This window comes from Carettochelys insculpta, chromosome 22, assembly GCF_033958435.1.
Source record: "Carettochelys insculpta isolate YL-2023 chromosome 22, ASM3395843v1, whole genome shotgun sequence".
In the NCBI taxonomy this organism is placed as follows: domain Eukaryota; kingdom Metazoa; phylum Chordata; order Testudines; family Carettochelyidae; genus Carettochelys; species Carettochelys insculpta.
The window spans coordinates 23,455,896-23,473,747 of record NC_134158.1 but is presented as its reverse complement, the minus strand read 5'-3'; the positions used below and the strand labels follow the sequence as shown (position 1 = coordinate 23,473,747).

General features: G+C 64.6%; 1 protein-coding gene across 3 annotated transcripts; it reads right to left on the bottom strand.

Moving 5' to 3' along the window:
- Positions 1-1,274: 1,274 nt before the first annotated feature.
- On the bottom strand, positions 1,275-14,212 carry SHKBP1 (SH3KBP1 binding protein 1). 3 transcript variants are annotated; one of them, XM_075016618.1, is made up of 18 exons: positions 14,169-14,212; positions 12,535-12,588; positions 10,873-10,918; positions 10,297-10,370; positions 9,896-9,954; positions 9,639-9,719; positions 9,242-9,412; positions 8,529-8,619; positions 8,048-8,238; positions 6,777-6,892; positions 6,561-6,648; positions 5,924-6,040; positions 5,559-5,729; positions 4,505-4,660; positions 3,243-3,339; positions 2,743-2,921; positions 2,261-2,393; positions 1,275-2,106 (listed from the first exon to the last, which is right to left on the bottom strand). In XM_075016618.1, exons 1-18 carry the CDS (start codon positions 14,201-14,203, stop codon positions 1,584-1,586), a joined length of 2,382 nt encoding a protein of 793 aa, XP_074872719.1. In that variant the 5' UTR covers positions 14,204-14,212; the 3' UTR covers positions 1,275-1,583. The 3 variants fall into 3 exon arrangements, with proteins under 3 accessions (XP_074872719.1, XP_074872716.1, XP_074872718.1); XM_075016615.1 differs by lacking the exon at positions 14,169-14,212 and adding an exon at positions 13,536-13,789; XM_075016617.1 differs by lacking the exon at positions 14,169-14,212 and adding an exon at positions 13,529-13,731.
- Between the last annotated feature and the right edge of the window lie 3,640 nt (positions 14,213-17,852).

Below are 17,852 nucleotides of genomic sequence, written 5' to 3'. Positions count from 1 at the left end.
CTTGCCCCCCATCGTCCCTGGTGCCTCACCCTGGAGCAGCAGGGGGCCGAGAAGCCTCGAGCTGGGACAGCCGCCCCGCCCGCCCCACCCCTGGTGGCTGGTGCCCCGTTTTTGCCATAGGGCCATGTGGTCACCCCATCCTTGTTCCCAGCCCTGCCTACATACCCTGGCACACAGTGCTCCAGCTGCTAGGGAAACATGCAGGCAGGCCCCTGGGGAGCACGTGGAGAGGGGGTTCCTTCCTGGGTAGCTGCAGCCCCAGCCTGAGCCCCTGCTTGCCCAGGGGTGTACAGTAAAGCCCAGCATTCCTGGGAGGCAGGAGTGTGTGGTAACAAAGTGGGGGCCAGGGACAGGGCTCCAGTGCCAAATGGAGTTTCACTGGCCTCCCCTGACTCTGTGTGCCAGGCGTGTCAGTGCTGGGGCCATGTCTGTGTGCACAGTATGAAACCAGCTCTTACACTCCCACCCTCTTCCCTGCACGCAGGCTGGGGGCATGCAGGCCTTGGGCCCCTTACTACCCCATGGCCAACCAAATGATGGTGCCTGGTGTGGGGCTGTCACTTCCCACTGGCTCGGGCTAGGGAGCCCCAGGACCCTGTGTCGGCATAGGCTTTGCTGGGCACACAGAGATGGGACCAGTGACCTCCCAGGGCCACGCCAGGGAGGGGTTTCAGTGTGCAGAGGGACAGATGTGGGAATAGCACCAGCTCCTGGAGCTGTTACCCACATGGGGAGGAGTCCCCTGGCTATGACCCAGGAGGGGGAAGAGCCCAGGGCTGTGCTCCCATGCACCTAGTACCCCTTGTGCACCCCCATCCTGCCCTCCAGGCCTCAGCTCCACCTGGAGCAGCCTCCCACCCTGCAGGCTGCAGTGGGGCAGGCCCATGGCTCTTGGGAGGTGGGCTTGACACCAGGCTGAGACTGCAGCACCACAGGGTTACTCCAGGCCCGGGCTCTGCCCCACTCAGGGACGGCATGGCTCTAACTCCTCTGGGCTGTGGGGAGGGGCCCAGCCCCCAGCAGGCTGAGCGTGAGTGTGGGGGGGGAAGTGCTTAGGGCTGGAGCACCTCCAGAATCCCCACCCCCGGACACCAGGCCAGGTCCCCTGGCAGGCACAGAACCAGGCAGAGGCGCCAGCTGGGTGATGCCAGGGGCCCAGTGCAGGGAATGGACCCTAACCTCCTCAGCTCTGCAGCGGGCCAGGCCTGGAGCCCAGCGCACCGAGGGCCGGGCCGGGCCAGTCTCCCACACACAGACAGGAGGCAGCAGCGCGTGGGGGTGCCGTGTATTTGCCATGGAAGCCCTGCAGTGGAACAGGCCCCAGCCGCTTGGCACTGGCTGGCTGGAGTGGTGGGGGAGGAGAGACTGCAGCTGCTTTGGGGGTTGCCCCCTGGGGCACAGCTGCCCTGGGCCAGCCCGCTGGGTGAGTGGGTGCCTACAGGGCCTGGAGAGCGAGGGGAGCCGGCCCAGAGCCCCCTTTCCAGCCAGCCCCCCGCCAGGCTCTGGGTAGGCAGCAGCGTAAGGCCTCTGTGGTGTCAGTCCCTGCTGGGCTGGAGCCAGGGGCACCCCAAGGGGGGCAGGGGCTAGAAGGAGGTCTCATTGAGCTGGGCTTTGGGCGCTGCCAGAGGGATGATGGGGAGGACCTCACTGGCTCCCGCAAGGGGGGAGCAGCCAGAGCCTGGCAGGGCGGTGGGCAGGGTCCTGACCAAGGGGGTGGGGCTGGCCCCGGGGGGCCTGTGGGCTGGCACGCTGGGGGTGCGGAACAGACCCTTGCCCTTTGCCCCAGGGCGGCCCCCCTCAGGCTCCCCAGCCTGGCTGGGCCGCCTGCCCTCGAGCCCGGAGGAGCGGGCCAGCTCATGACACCGCTCGACGAAGCTGCCCCCACCCCGCGTTCCCTGCGGGGGCCGGGGGTCACTGTCCAGGCCCTCTGCCGGCCGCCGGGGGCCCAGCTCCAGGGAGCTCTGGCTGGCTGTCAGCAGTGGGAAGGGGCCCTCGCGGGGTCTGGGCAGCTGCAGGCTCCCACGGGCAGGACTCAGCAGCACGCCAGGGCTGGCAGCCGCCTTGGTGGGCTTGTCTCGGAGGCTGTCGCTGCCCTGGGACTGGAGGCTGTGGGGAGAGGGGGCGGCGTTAGTTGAGGGGGGCAGATCTCTGCAGCGCTGTCTCAGCAGCCAGAGAGCCGGGCGAGGGCTCTGCCAGCTCCTGGGCTCAGGACGAGCCGGCACAGCGGCTGCCCAATCCGCCGGAGCTGCGCTGGGCGTACCTGGAGCTGGAGGCCCGGGGCGTGCCAGGCTGAGCGAAGGAGCAGGCGGGGCTCATGTCTGGGGTGCGCGTCAGGGCCAGGTCACACTGCTCCAGCTGCTGCAGCAGCTCTGCCTCCGTCAGGCCCCCCGCTTCTGAAAGGGAGGGGCAGAGCGGGGTGAGGTAGGCCACCCCCTGGGCCGAGCAGCAGGGCCAGAGCTCCCCACCCTGGGGGCCTGCAGCATGCAGCCCAGGGCGTGCGGAAGGGCCCCATAGGGACAGGGCCCAAGGCAGTCCCTGTGCTCCCTCGGCAACAGGAGGGAGGAAATTCCTGGGTTCCCCCGGTGACCAGCAGGACGGGCCCTGGGTTCCCATAGCAACCAATGGGGTGGGAGAGGTAGATCCCTGAGTTCCTGTGGTGCCAGCAGAGGAACGCTTGGGGGGCCCATGTGACCAGCGGGATGGGAGGGGGTCAAGCCCTGGGGTGCCATGGCAATGGGGTACCTGGCGGCTTGCCCAGCATCTCCATGGCTGTGGTGAGGTCCCACATCTGCAGGCTGCCATTGGCGTGGCCCGTGAAGAGGTAGCGGCGTGGCCGGGAGCCGATGCGGCTGGAGCCCTCGCACTCGTGCACCGTGAAGGAGGTGATGGCTGTGCCGTCCACGGAGCGCACCTCGCAGATCCTGCGGTGGGGGCCAGAGCCGGGCTGCGTCAGGAGCCTGGGCCCAGGCCCCGGCCCCGTGGGACGCCAGCGCAGCCGGAGAATGGCGGCGCCCCACCTCCAGGCTTCCCCCTCATTCCAGCCACTGGTGCACAGTATATGTGGCCAGGTGCATGCGGCTGTGCACCGCGACAGAGACCCAGGCTGGGCTCTGCTAGCCACCAGGCAGCACCTCCATCTCTGCTGGGCAGCTGCCCAAGCACCACCCCCCAGGAACTCTTCCTGGCACCCCCACTAACCCCTCACCATACCCCAGCCCCACACGAGCCGGACCCCCCAGCACCTCTTGCCAGTGGAGGAGAGACGCACGAAGACCTTGCCGGCATCGGGAACCACCTTCTGAATGAAAACCTGCTGGTCGTCCCGCTCCCCGAAGGGCCCTGCCAAGAGCTGCTAGTCAGTGTCCACAGCCTCTGCCCCAGCTCTGCTGCCCAGTTCCCGAGCACCCTCGCCTGCCCCCCGTGCTCCCTCCAGCACCCACCACCCTATTCCCCAGCATCAGCCCCCTGCCCCCCGCGCTGGCTCAGCCATGTTTTAGCATTGTGAGATGAAGGTGGAAATCACTGTTGCACCAGCTCTTGTGCACAGGGGCCAAGCGAGGTGTCTAGTGAGAGCTGGGCCCTGGGTTCCCAGCGGTGGACTGGGGCCCTGCTGCTCACAGCAGGAGCCTTGTTGTGTCTGTGGTTCTGAGAAGTGGCTCTGTGCCTTTGTTTGCTGTTCAGAGGGAGCCGCAGGAGGCTCAGCCAGCCTGTTGTGAGGGGATCTTAGTCAAGTCACTAGAAGCACTTGACTGACAATGGACCATAACAGGTGACAACCCACATCTGGTGAGCTCTGCTGAGCCGGGCCAGGGCTGCGGCCGGAACAGGCGACTTGCTCATGCAACAGGCTCCATCCTGGGCGCATGTTCCCACAGCGAGAACAGGGGACCCCCCAGGGGCTGGGGTATAACGGGGCTCCGGGGGTTCCTGCACTGCTGCTCAGTGCAGCTCAGCGCCTCTGATGGATCCGCTATGAACACGGCCCCTCCCGCCAGGGGACGTACGCCCGGGATGGATTTATCCCACCGCTGCTCCACGCCTGACCAAGGACTTTGCAGCAAGTGGGTGTAATTTGAGTCCTCCATTTCCTTCTTTCCTTCCTATGAATGACCCTTCCCATGTCCCCAGCGCCAGCTGGGCCCAGCACGCGGCCGGCCAGCCCCAAGGGGTGCAGCACCCTGGGGCTGGGGAACCCGGCTGGAACTGGGGCGACTGGCTGACATGACCTCTCCTCGGGGTGGGGAGGCTCTGGGGTGGCCCAGGGAAGCCGGCGGGTGGGAGGGAATTGCTGGTGACGTCTGGCTGGCGGCGGGGGACAGCTGTGCTCTGTGTGCCAGGTTTGGTGCCCTGCAGCGCAGGGCCCCGGCTGGGCAGTGGGGAGCCCTGTCCCCAGCAGTTTGCCCTGATCTGCCCCCCTCAGCAGTGCCCCAGAACCCCCATTTTACCCTCCTCCCACACCGCCATCACCTGGCTCCCCGCTCTGCCCCTTCCCCGCCTCACCCACCGATGGCGGTGCCAGCACTGCAGCCCGCATGCCCGTCAACGTCCTCCAGGGACAGCACCTTGAAGGAGGCCAGCGGAGTGGAGCCGGGCTGCGTGGAGATCATGCCGCGGAACCGCGTCACCGTCCAGGTGCGCACGTGGTTGTTGTCGGCACAGACTGGAGGTGAGTGGTGGCATTGGGGGGGGTTCGCTCCTGGCACCTCTCAGGGGCTCCCCGACATCCAGACCGCAACAGACGAAGCTAGGCCCAGCCGTGCCAGTGCCCCTCACTCCCGACCCACAGGCCTCCCCAGCCCTGCCGGTACCTCTCATTCCTGACCTGCAGCCCCCCCCCCCAGCCCAGCCCTGCCCCCCCAACCCTGCCGGTACCTCTCATTCCTGACCTGCAGCCCCCCCCCCAGCCCAGCCGGTACCTCTCATTCCTGACCTGCAGCCCCCCCCCCAGCCCAGCCCTGCCCCCCCAGCGCTGCCGGTGCCCCTCACTCCCGACCCGCAGCCCCCCCCGCCCTGCCGGTGCCCCTCACTCCTGACCTGCAGCCCCCCCGCCCCAAGCCCAGCCCAGCCCAGCCCTGCCCCCCCAGCCCTGCCGGTGCCCCTCACTCCTGACCCGCAGCCCCCCCCCCCCAGCCCAGCCCTGCCCCCCCAGCCCTGCCGGTGCCCCTCACTCCCGACCTGCAGCCCCCCCGCCCCCAGCCCAGCCCAGCCCTGCCCCCCCAGCCCTGCCGGTGCCCCTCACTCCTGACCCGCAGCCCCCCCCCCAGCCCTGCCAGTGCCCCTCACTCCCGACCCGCAGCCCCCCCCCCCAGCCCAGCCCTGCCCCCCCAGCCCTGCCGGTACCTCTCATTCCTGACCTGCAGCCCCTACCAGCCCTGCCGGTGCCCCTCACTCCCGACCCGCAGCCCCCCCGCCCCCAGCCCAGCCCTGCCGGTGCCCCTCACTCCTGACCCACAGCCCCCACCCCCCCAGCCCAGCCCTGCCCCCCCAGCCCTGCCGGTGCCCCTCACTCCTGACCTGCAGCCCCTGCCTGTGTTGTGCAGCGGGAAGGTGGCACCTACCTGAAATGAGGTGCTTCTCGGACAGCATGATCCTGGTGACGGGGCTGCGGTGCACAGTGAAGGTCTGGAAGAGCTGGGGCCCAGAGCCCACCGTCTCCGGGTGCTGCACGATCACCCGCACCATCCCCGAGCTGGTGCCATAGGCGATCTCAATCCAGTTCCCGCTGTCGCCTGTGGGGCCCCACATCAGCCATGGGGAGCCTGGCCATGGGGTGGTCTGGGGGGTGGGACCTTGCAGGCTTAGAGCCGGGGGCTGGGAGGAGGCCCCTGGTTCTGGTGACTCCCTGGAGGAGCTGTGCTGAGCCCCAGCCGTGGGGGTTCTGTGGCAGAGGGCTGGAGCAGGGCAGGGTGCGGCGGGCACGTACTTGTCTTGGGGGTGAGGTAGACGCTGAGGGCGGTGATGGCATCCTCCGAGGGGTCACGGTACAGCTCCGTCACCAGCAGGTCATTGTCCTTCATGCGAAGGGGGAACTTCTGCACATCTGCAAGAGGGTGGTTGGGGGGGGTCAGTACAGCCCCTGTGCCCCCAGGCACCCCCCGATCCACACTACCTGCAGGGCCTGTCCCCGGCTGGCGCCTGCCCCACCTAGACACATGTGGGTGACACCCACGGGCATGTGGCACAAGGTAGCGCAGGGCTTCCCCCACACCCATCACAGAGGCTAGTGGTTAGTGCATTGGCCTGGGGCCCAGAGGACGGGAGGTTAGTTTCCAGCTGGGTTAGTTCCCCCCCACTCCCTTGCCTGTTGCTGCTGCATCAGATTCCTGCACCCCTCCATCCCTGACAGAACCCAGCCTGGGGCTGTGGGCAAGGGGTTTCACCCCCCAACCCCAGGCCACCCCATGCTGTGCCCTCCCCCCAGCTGTACCACCCCTGAGCCCCAGGCCAGACCCACCCTGCGCTGTGCCCCCCCCGGCTGTACCATCCCTGAGCCCCAGGTGACACCCACCCTGCGCTGTGCCCTCCCCCCGCCCCCCCCCAGCTGCACCTGCCCCACTCACCCACATAGTAGATGGAGCCATTGTGGCAGCCCAGCAGGAGGAAGGTCCCGGCTGCATCGTAGCTGCTGATGGGAACCACATCCTGGATCTGCCGGGGGAAGGGGAGCTTGCTCAGGGCAGCACCTGCCCAACCGCCCCCACCACTTCTACCGCGCCCTGCCCCCGCAGCTGTTTCCCCACCCCCGCACAGCCCCATCCGCCGCTGCCCCCACTCACCTGCCAGTGCTTGGTGACTGCGTTCCAGACCCCAATCTTGCCCGTATGGCTGGTGGCAATGAGCTGGCTGCCCACGAAGAAGAGCGCCTCCACCGGCACACCCAGGTGGAAGACACCTGGCCAGGGAGAGGAGCAGTGAGGGGCTGGGCCGACGGCCCCGGCAGCCAAGCCAGGTCTCCCTCCTCTGCCCAAGCAGCTCTGCTCTCGCCCCCGCACCCACTGGCCACAGGGGACTGACCCCTCAGCTCCCCCGGGAATGAGCTCCCCCTGCGGCGCTGCAGGCCACAGCCCGTCCCCGCGTGCTGCTGGGAAAAGGGATAAGCAGCTGCATGCCTCTGCTGGCTGTGCGTGTGCACCACTCCTGTGCGTGTGCACCACTCCTGTGCGTGTGCACCACTCTCGTGCATGTGCCCCTGCTGGCTGTGTGTGTGCGCACCACTCCTGCACGTGTGCCCCTGCTGGCTGTGTGCGTGCACCACTCTCGTGCGTGTGCCCCTGCTGGCTGTGTGTCACTCATGCATGCAGCCTCACAAAGCCAAAGTCACACCCCACGGCTAGGGAGGCCCCGAGACAATCCGGGAATGGCCAGGCTGGTGCTGAGGATTTTTCCTGCGAGCCGGGGGGCAGGGCCCACGCTGGCCAGGGCCCCTGCAGTGGTGGGCTTTCCCACAGGAGCAGAGGGGAAGCCGAGCCCAGAGGTTCTGACTGGCGGGTCTGAGGGGGGCTGGGCCCCAGCTGGAAGGGGCTGCAGGCAGCGGAAGGCGCTCAGCTCCGCACAGCACCATGGCGGGTGTGACCAGTGTGCGAGTTCTGTTCCAGCTGGCGCCTGAGCCTGCCTTGTTCTGGGCCATTGCTGAGGCCCACTGCTACCCTGCCTCGTGTCATCTGGCACTAACCCCAGCGTCTCTCTGGCCACGCACAGGAAGAGGGTGAATGTCAGCAGCTCGGATGCTACAGATCTCTGTACGGCGCCAGAGGGATTTATCTGGGTGTTGGGCTGACCAGGGGCTGGGCAGCTGAGTGCTGGGGACAGGTCTCTCCTGGGGCTGGTTTCAGGTAAAGGGGCAGCTGTGGGGCTTGTCCTGACCCCGGTGTGGTGCTGCAGCTGGTCAGCACGTCCAGCCCAACAAGACAGGGCTGCAGGGCACTGGGCTGTCGGGTCAGGCTTGGGGGGGGGTCTCAGCACATGGGGTTACAGCACCAAAGGGGCCTGAACCCATCACACCTCCCACCCGCCCACCGTGCCCACGTCCCCTGCCCCATCTCCTCACCGATCTCGCTGCCGCTGCCGTCGGCTGTCAGGGCCCAGAGGATGATCTCACTGCAGGACGCCACGGCCACCATCTTGTCCTGCTCGCCCAGGGAACCACCCAGCACCTTGGCGTTGAGGGCCGCCCGCTCGATCAGCCAGTCCAGCCGCGGGCTGCAGAACACCTGCTGCCAGCCCACCGGCTCCTTCATCCTGGCCCAGAGCAGGCGTCACAGCGGGCGCAGGGCCGCAGGGGGCTCTGCCTGGCAGGCTGGGATGGGATCCGAGCCTATGGGGGGCTCTCCCTTAGCAGGGGGCCAGGGGGCACTGCCGAGGGGGTGGGGGGCTCTGCCCTGGGAACCCTGCTGTAGGGCTGGGGGCTCTCCCCGGGGCAGGCTGGGCGAGGGGCCAGGGACCCGTGTGGCGGGGTGGGGGTGGGACACTGCTGTGGCGGATGGGGCCCAGTGGGTCTGTTCTCCAAGGCCCCCTGCCTGCCTTGGTACCTGTAGCAGACAATGAACTGGGCGTACGCCACAGAAATCCAATTATGGTGCCCACAGATGATTCGAACCATGCCGGGGTCGCTGGCCGGCCCTGCGTCAGGAGAGCAGAGACAGCACAAACACAGCTGGTGAGTGACACAGCCAGGGGAGAACCCAGGCGTCCTGGCTCCCACCCCATAACCGCTAGCGCCACCCCCTGGCCAGAGCCAGGAGAGAACCCAGGTGTCCTGGCTCCCACCCCATAACCGCTAGCCCCACCCCCTGGCCAGAGCCAGGGGAGAACCCAGGCGTCCTGGCTCCCACCCCATAACCGCTAGCCCCACCCCCTGGCCAGAGCCAGGAGAGAACCCAGGCGTCCTGGCTCCCACCCCATAACCGCTAGCCCCACCCCCTGGCCAGAGCCAGGAGAGAACCCAGGCATCCTGGCTCCCACCCCATAACCGCTAGTGCCACCCCCTGGCCAGAGCCAGGAGAGAACCCAGGCGTCCTGGCTCCCACCCCATAACCGCTAGCCCCACCCCCTGGCCAGAGCCAGGGGAGAACCCAGGAGTCCTGGCTCTCAGCCCTACGTGCTCTGACCACTAGACTCCCCTCCCCTCCGAGTGATGGGTCAGAACCCTGGAGTCCTGGTGCCAACCACCAGCCCCACTCCCCTCCCCGCCCCCCCGGCTGGCCTGACAAGACCCCCCCAGCCCCGCCCCGCCCTCACATACATGCCCCGAGGGCCCGCTCCTCCAGCGGGCGGCCCAGCAGCCCGGCGTTGCCCAGGCCGGGGGGCATAGTGTGGCTGCGGCGCACTGGGGCCCTCTCGGCGGTGCTGGGCGGGCGGGCAGCCACCTGCGGCCCTGCCACGCTGTGCCGGTTGCGCCGTTTGGCAGGGAAGGCTGCAAAGGGACCACGTCAGGGGCTGGGCCTGGGAGAGCCGGGTTCCCCTCTGGGGAGCAGACGTTCCCACCCCACAGCCCCCCTCCCCCACCCAGAATGCTCCCCCTCGCCAGACATCCCCCTCCCCCACCCAGGCGATCCCTCCCCACCCCCATTCCCGCCCAGCCGGTGTCCCCGCACGCTGCCTGGCGGGCTCCCCCCAGCTGGCCCCTGGGGCAGCCCCACCTGGGGGAGGGAGGTAGCCGTTGAAGAGGACGCTGCCGCAGGCTGACCGGTCCAGCTCTTCTCGCAGCTGCAGGCGACGAACTGGGCAGGAGGGGAGGGGGTGAGCTGCAGAGGCCCTGCGAACGCCTGTCCCCCCAAGCAGGGGGCGCCCCCGCCCCAGGGGGCAATGCCCCAGTGCCACCCCCTGCCCAGGACCACCCCCTCCATATGCCACGGGGCGGCTCCCCAGCGCCGCGCGCCCACCCCCTGCCCTATACCCAGCGGGGTGATCCCATAGAACTCGGCTTCATGCAGCAGCAGGGAGATGTTGACACCCCTGGAAAGACAGTGACAGGGACAGGTCAGGACAGCCACGGCAGGACCCTGTGGCCCACGAGGAGACTGGCCAGGCAGAGCCCCCCCGCTCACTGGCTGCACAGCAGCACAAGGCCGTGCCCAGGGGGCAGCACCCCCCCAGCTCCCTGCAGCCTGGGGCACAGGCCAGGCCCCCCCAGCGCCAGGCGCTGCATACCCCGGAACTGCCTGCAGCCCTGACAAGCAGGGCAGAGCCCTGTTTCCAGGAGGGGCTGGGAACAGCCTGCAGCTCACCCCCAGGCCCCCAAGCTCCAGGCACCCGCTGCCTGCTGGCGACCCCAGCCCCGGGGCCCGGCTGCACTACCTGGGGTCCAGCTCCTTGGTTCGCAGGAAGTTGAGAATTGGTGCGAAGACGGTGGGGTCTCGGTCAATGAAGATCTGGGGGGACAGAGAGCAGATTGGAGGCGTCTCTCCTACAGGGCAGCCAAGCACAGACAGCGCCTTTCCAGGCAGCCCCACCCCACTCCTGGGGTCTCCCCAGTGCTGCTGGTGACTGCACAAACCAGTGCCCGGTTCTCGGCAGCTGGGGGCTGCAAGGGGCTGGCCCAGGCCAGCGGTGGGGGTGCTGTGCAGCAGGGAGCAGGATGGGGGCTCAGCAGGGGGCGCTCTCCCCAGCAGGCAGGGCTGGCCTTGGGGGGCACTAGGGTGCTGTGGGGCAGGGAGCGGGATGGGGGCTCAGCAGGGGGCGCTCTCCCCAGCAGGCAGGGCTGGCCTTGGGGGGCACTAGGGTGCTGTGGGGCAGGGAGCGGGACAGGGCGTTCTCCTGACAAGTGGCACGTGAGAGCTCTGTGCAGAGCGTGGTGACCGCAGGGCTGCCAGAGGCCTTGTGCCACTTGCTGCTGGACCCGCAGGTGCACCTGGGGCCACGGGGGTAACTCACCGCTCCAGTTTCGTCCTTCAGGGTAGAGATCCGGCCACTCAGGAGACTGGAGTGGAAAGAGAGAGGGGGACAGCTGCTACCAGCCCAGCACAGCTGCTCCCCGGGCCCCGCTCTGCATCGGGTCCGGCTGCAGAGAGCCCCCCGCACAGCAAAGCAGTTACGGAGCCTGTGGGCTCCAGCGCTCAGACTCACAGCTGTGCCGCCTCGTCCCCAGCTCTGCTCCGGGCACAGAACATGAACACCACTAGACCGGGTCAGACCAAAGACCCAGCTAGCCCCCTTGGCACCTGCTGACGGCCCCCGGCACCTGGTGCTGCAGGGGCACATACAGATGGGGGCGCTCAGCGGGTGACCCAGCCCTGGTGCTGCAGGGGCACATACAGATGGGGGCGCTCAGCGGGTGACCCAGCCCTGGCGTGCAGACCCAGCTGGCAGAGGTTTGGCAACCGGAACCCAGCACCAGTACCAAACCTGCCCTGGGAGCTTATGCAGTTCCTTTGGCACCCGGCAATACTTCTGGCCCTCCCAGCATCCCTGAGCTGGGAACGCCACAGGCTGGCTGGGCACATGTGGTTCTCTGACACCTGCTGCTGCTTAATTTCATTGGGTGCCCCCAGGACCTGGGTTACGAGGCACAACGAACATGCTGGTGAGTGTCGAGCCCTGTGTCCGCCCTCCTTGGTCATCTGCTTCCCAAGCAGAACTGCCCCAGTCTCCTTACTCTCTCCTCGCCCGGACGCTCACCACCCCCAGCCCGGCTCTTGCCCTTTTCTGAACCTTTTCCCATTCCCCTTTCGAGAGGGGGTGACCACCCTGTGAGCTGAGCGCTGGGCGGCTGCCCAGGGGACAGCCAGGTGCTGCCCAGCTGATGAGCGAAACGCCCCCCGCACCCAGCCTGGGTTTCTACGGGTGGTGCACATCGCACATGCCTCAGTGCACACCACAAAATTTATTCTGCCCATGACAAATGGGAGGGAGGCCTGGTGAGGATCCTGCATGCCGGGTCCCAGGTCTGGGCCTCCCGTGGGCTCCCACCGGACAATAAGCTGTTTTAGCCTCACTCTCTCCAGCCATTTTCTACCACTCAGAGCTGCTTCGTGCTCCGTGGGTGAGTCCAGAGGACGAGCCCCAGGGCTCCCAGATCTCTTGAGCAGTAAGAGCCGGGGTTCCCTGGAAGCTGAGGACTTGGCAGCTGCCCTGGGGAGACTGCGCCCTGGCTGGCAGCTCGAGCGTCAATTGCTGATGCACGGCTGCCCAGGCACAGGCCATAACAGAGGGAAGGTGAGTCACAGCCAACGTAGGCCCCTGGTTCTGTCTGAACAGCGGGCGTCGAGGCTTTGCTGCTCCCCGGCCGGCTCTGGGACTGGTGTCGAGTAGGCCGATCCCCAAGGGAACAGGCTGGGCTGGGGCCCATCGGGTCTGGGGCACAGGATCAGACTCACTCTCTGGGGAACCAACACCTCATCCCGTGCCACAAAGCAGCAGGAGCTCCCAGAGCTCTGCCCAGCCTGGCACCCGCTCGGGGCCGGCCCGCCTGCAGGCACAGCACAGGTCACAAGTCCGCCCCACGGGCAGGGCCCACCGGCTGGTGTGGAGCAGGAGGGGAGGGGCCCCGGCTGGGCCCTGCGCTCCCACCCGCCGGGCCGGGCTCGCTGCCCTCACCTGGAAAAGAAGGAGTCCGAGATCCAGGTCAGGGTCTGGCGCGACGTGCTGAACCTGCAAGGCCAAGGGCAGTGAGTGTGCTGGGCTGGGCCAGGGGGGCTTGGAGATGGGGGGAGGGAGGGTGTCCGGCAGTCTGGGGAGACGGGATGAGGGGTGATCCCAGGGGATGGGGACCCCCAGGGGGCAGGGCTGGGGGGCGGTTTGCGGATGTCCCAGGGGGCGGGGCTGGGGGTGTCTGTCTCTGTCTTCAGGGGGGTTCAGAGGCATCCGGGGGTTACAAGGGGCGGGGCTGGGGGTGTCTGTGGCCTGTCCTCAGAAAGGCAGGACTGGGGGAGGTTTGCGGATGCCCTGGGGGCGGGGCTAGGGGAGGTCGGGGAGGGGACCAGGGGGCGGGGCTGGGGGAGGTCAGGGGCTCAGAGGGGCGGGGCTGGGGGCGGTTTGCGGCTGTCCCGGGGGCGGGGCTGGGGGAGGTCGGGGGGGCGGGGAGGTTTGCGGATGCCCCGGGGGCGGGGCTAGGGGAGGTCGGGGCTGGGGGAGGTCAGGGGCTCAGAGGGGCGGGGCTGGGGGCGGTTTGCGGCTGTCCCGGGGGCGGGGCTAGGGGAGGTCGGGGAGGGGACAAGGGGGCGGGGCTGGGGGAGGTCGGGGGGGGCGGGGAGGTTTGCGGATGCCCCGGGGGCGGGGCTAGGGGAGGTCGGGGAGGGGACCAGGGGGCGGGGCTGGGGGAGGTCAGGGGCTCAGAGGGGCGGGGCTGGGGCGGTTTGCGGCTGTCCCGGGGGCGGGGCTAGGGGAGGTCGGGGAGGGGACAAGGGGGCGGGGCTGGGGGAGGTCGGGGGGGCTGGGGGCGGTTTGCGGATGCCCTGGGGGCGGGGCTAGGGGAGGTCGGGGAGGGGACCGGGGGCGGGGCTGGGGGAGGTCAGGGGCTCAGAGGGGCGGGGCTGGGGGTGTGTGCGGCTGTCCCGGGGGCGGGGCTGGGGGGCTCCCTCCCGCCGCTCGCCTCTTGCCCCCCACGTTGAGCTGGATCAGCTCCGCGCCCGGCCGCGCGCTCTCGCTCGGCGCCGCCATGTCTCGCCCGCGGCCGCGCTTCCGTGAAGGCCAGGGACACGCCCCCTCTCGCGCTGATTGGTCCAGCCCGGCTCCCCCGCCCCTCCCTCTCTACTCTTAAAGGGACCCCGACCTCGTTCCCACTGCCCCGTGCGCCGACCTGTGACCCCGCCGTCACGTGACAGGGTCTGGACGCCATTTTAATGCCCAGTGGGGCCATTGGCCTGGAGCGTTGTGCACAGTTGTGTGCGCGTGTGTCCAGCACTGTGCACACTGTGTGCGCGTGTGTATGTCTCTCTCTCGCCCCAGCTCCAGTGAACGCTGGTGGGGGAAAGCTGATTGGTGCAGAGAAGCAGGAGGATTGGAGGGAGACTTCTCTTAGGCGAGACTCCATTGATAGAGAGTCTCTCGAATTCAGTCAGAAAGAGGAGACGGGAGATGATAGAGTGTGGGCCAGATCAGATTAGAAAAAATCACATGTAAGAGAATCCAATAGGTCAGGGAAGGGCAGACGTGTGAAGAGTGGTAGTTTTTTAAAGTGCTTTTACACAAATGCTGGAAGTCTGTCCAATAAGATGGGTGGATTCGAGTACCTCGTGTCAAAGGAGGAGATTGATGTAATAGGCATCACGGAAACCTGGTGGAATAAGGACAATCAGTGGGAAACGATCATACGGGGATATAAAATATATGGGAAGGACAGAATGGGTTGAGCGGGTGGCGGAGTGGTACTGTTTGTGAAAGATAATATAGAATCAAATGAAATAAAAATCCTAAATGAATCAAAGGCTACGTCTACACGTGCACCCAACTTCGAAATAGCTTATTTCGATGTTGTGACATCGAAATAGGCTATTTCGATGAATAACGTCTACACGTCCTCCAGGGCTGGCAACGTCGATGTTCAACTTCGACGTTGCTCAGCCCAACATCGAAATAGGCACAGCGAGGGAACGTCTACACGGCAAAGTAGCACACATCGAAATAAGGGAGCCAGGCACAGCTGCAGACAGGGTCACGGGGCGGACTCAACAGCAAGCCGCTCCCTTAAAGGGCCCCTCCCAGACACACTTTCATTAAACAGTGCAAGATACACAGAGCCAACAACTAGTTGCAGACCCTGTATATGCAGCACGGACCCCCAGCTGCAGCAGCAGCAGCCAGAAGCCCTGGGCTAAGGGCTGCTGCCCACGGTGACCACAGAGCCCCGCAAGGGCTGGAGAGAGAGTATCTCTCAACCCCCCAGCTGATGGCCGCCATGGAGGACCCCGCTATTTCGATGTTGCGGGACGCGGATCGTCTACACGTCCCTACTTCGATGTTGAACGTCGAAGTAGGGCGCTATTCCCATCCGCTCATGGGGTTAGCGACTTCGACGTCTCGCCGCCTAACGTCGATTTCAACTTCGAAATAGCGCCCAACACGTGTAGACGTGACGGGCGCTATTTCGAAGTTACTGCCGCTACTTCGAAGTAGCGTGCACGTGTAGACGCAGCCAAAATGTTCCATAGAATCACTATGGACAGCAATTCCTTCCTCTGATGGGAATAGAGCACTAGGGATATATTATCACCCACCTGACCAGGACAGGGATAGTGATGCTGAAATGCTAAGGGAGATTAGAGAGACTATCAAAATAAAAAACAAACTAATAATGGGGGATTTCAATTATCCCCATATTGACTGGGTACATGTCACCTCAGGAAGGGATTCAGAGAGAAACTTTCTTGATGCCTTAAATGACTGCTTCTTGGAGCAGCTGGTACAGCAACCCACAAGGGGAGAGGCAATTCAATGTGGGTAAGTGTAAGGTAATGCACATTGGGAAAAATAACCCTAATTATACATATAATATGATGGGGGCAAATTTAGCTACAACAGATCAGGAAAGGGATCTTGGAATTATAGTAGATAGTTCTCTGAAGACATCCACGCAGTGTGCAGCGGCAGTCAGTAAAGCAAATAGGATCTTAGGAATAATTAAAAAAGGGATAGAAAATAAGACAAAGAATATCTTACTTCCCCTATATAAAACTATGGTACGCCCACATCTTGAGTACTGTGTGCAGATGTGGTCTCCTCACCTCAGAAAAGATATATTGGCATTAGAAAAGGTTCAGAAAAGGGCAACTAAAATGATTAAGGGTTTGGAACGGGTCCCATATGAGGAGAGGCAAGAGAGACTGGGACTTTTCAGTCTAGAAAAGAGGAGACTGAGGGGCGATATGACAGAGGTATATAAAATCATGAATGGTGTGGAGAAAGTGAATACAGAAAAGTTATTTACTTGTTCCCATAATATAAGAACTAGAGGACACCAAATGAAATTAATGGGTAGCAGGTTCAAAACTAATGAAGTTTTTCTTCACACAGCTCACAGTCAACCTGTGGAACTCCTTGCCAGAGGATGCTGTGAAGGTCAGGACTCTAACAGAGTTTAAAAAAGAACTCAATAAATATTTGGAGCTCAGGTCCATAGCTGGCTATTAGCAAGGGGTCAGGTATGGTGCCTTTTGTCGAAGGCGGGAGATGGATGGCAGAAGGCAAATCACTTGATCATTGTCTTCGGTTCACCTCCTCTGGGGCACCAGGTGTGATGGAGTGGGGGGAGTGCATGTGTGAGTCAGGCTGGATGTCTGAGGCAAGCAGCAGCTCCCAGTGGCTAAGGATGACCCTGGGGCTACAACTGGCAGGTAACACCTCTGCCTGAACAAAGAGGAGGGAGGAGCCGAGTTGGGTTTTGAATCGGGGGCGGCAGTTAGGAAGCTGAGGAAAGAGGAGCTGGAAGGCAGCCAGCCTGAGGAGGGGGAAAGCTACACCCCAGAGGGGCACCCCTCGGGGTCTTCTCCCCAGGACGGGTTGGAAGGACTGTCTCTGGCTGCTATGCTGTCGCTTCTGTGAGAAACTGGGCATCTGTTGCCTAATAAACCTTCTGTTGTACCTGCTGAGTGAGAGTCAATCCTGCCAGCAGACGGGGTGCAGTGCAGGGGGACCCCTGAACCCCATTACACCAGGCATTGGCTACTGTTGGCAGACAGGATATTGGGCTAGATGGACCTTTGGTCTGACCCAGTATGGCCGTTCTTATGCCATGCCTTGCCCTCTGTGTGGGTGCAGCTGTTTGGCTCTGGCGATTCCCCATCTCACAGCCTGTCTCGCACCCTTGGATGGGAGTTTGAAGACAGCGTATCTTATATCACATCTCTGCAGTTACTGAAGCGTGGAACCAGTTTCCCGCTGGGAGCGAGAGTCTGGTGGCTGCGGGGAGCAATGTAAAGCTTAGCTGGAAATAATTAAGCACGCGTCCCTCCTTTACTCCCCTGCCCCCCTCCCCATGCCCTGACTGGCTTAAGATACGTTTTCAAAGTATATCATGGAGCAGATTGCAGTGGGGGGTGGTTCTGTGTGTCAAGCCCACGCGCGCCCCGCCCCCATCCGTGGTTGGAGCATTTGTCTGCTCAGTGCTCAGGGGACTGGACTCAACGAGCTCTGAAGGTCCCTTCCGGTTCTATGAGACAGGTGACTCCACTGCCCAGCTCTAGACTAACAGATGTTTTGGAGCATCAGATGCAATGAAGCGGGTCTCTGCCTACAAAAGCTGATGCTCCAAAGTGCCTGTTAGTCTATGAGGTGCTGCAGGACTTCTTGTTGTTCTCAAAGATACAGACGAACTCGGCTCCCTCTCCGATACTTGGCCAGATTTAGTCTTCGCAGGGGCAGGTGGGGCTCCACCCCAGCCTGGCCAACAGACCGAGCAGAGGCCCAGGCGGCCAACGCCCAGCCCGCGATGGTGGCTTTTCCAACTGGGGCTGCGACGGATGGAACCTCGGCGCAGAGCCCCACCGGGGAAGGGGGTGGCCAAGGCCTACGGAGCACAGCGAGATTTTCCAGCCTCATATGAAAAGCTGTAAGATGGGCCCTGGCAGGGGCGTTCTCAGTTCTTCAGCCCCCAGGAGTTGCGCCTGTCTGGACGGGGGGCCCGGCCCTCAGAGGGTGATGTGGACTTAGCAGTGTCCAGCTTGGCACTGTGGTCTGGTGGCCTCCCAGGGTCCATGTCCAGCATGTGGACCCCAGCGGGCCGGATCTGCAACGCGCCAATGGCTGAACCTATGGGACCTGAACTGAACTTTCAGAGCCTCCCAAGAACCAGCAAAGAACATCGCTGGCTGCGTCAGTGGCTCTGGATGATGGGTGCAAAGTGTCGCTTGAACCAGTCTTCTCTCTAGCCCGGTTCTCCCTTTTGTATCGATAAACCCTTAGATATTAGATCTGAGGAT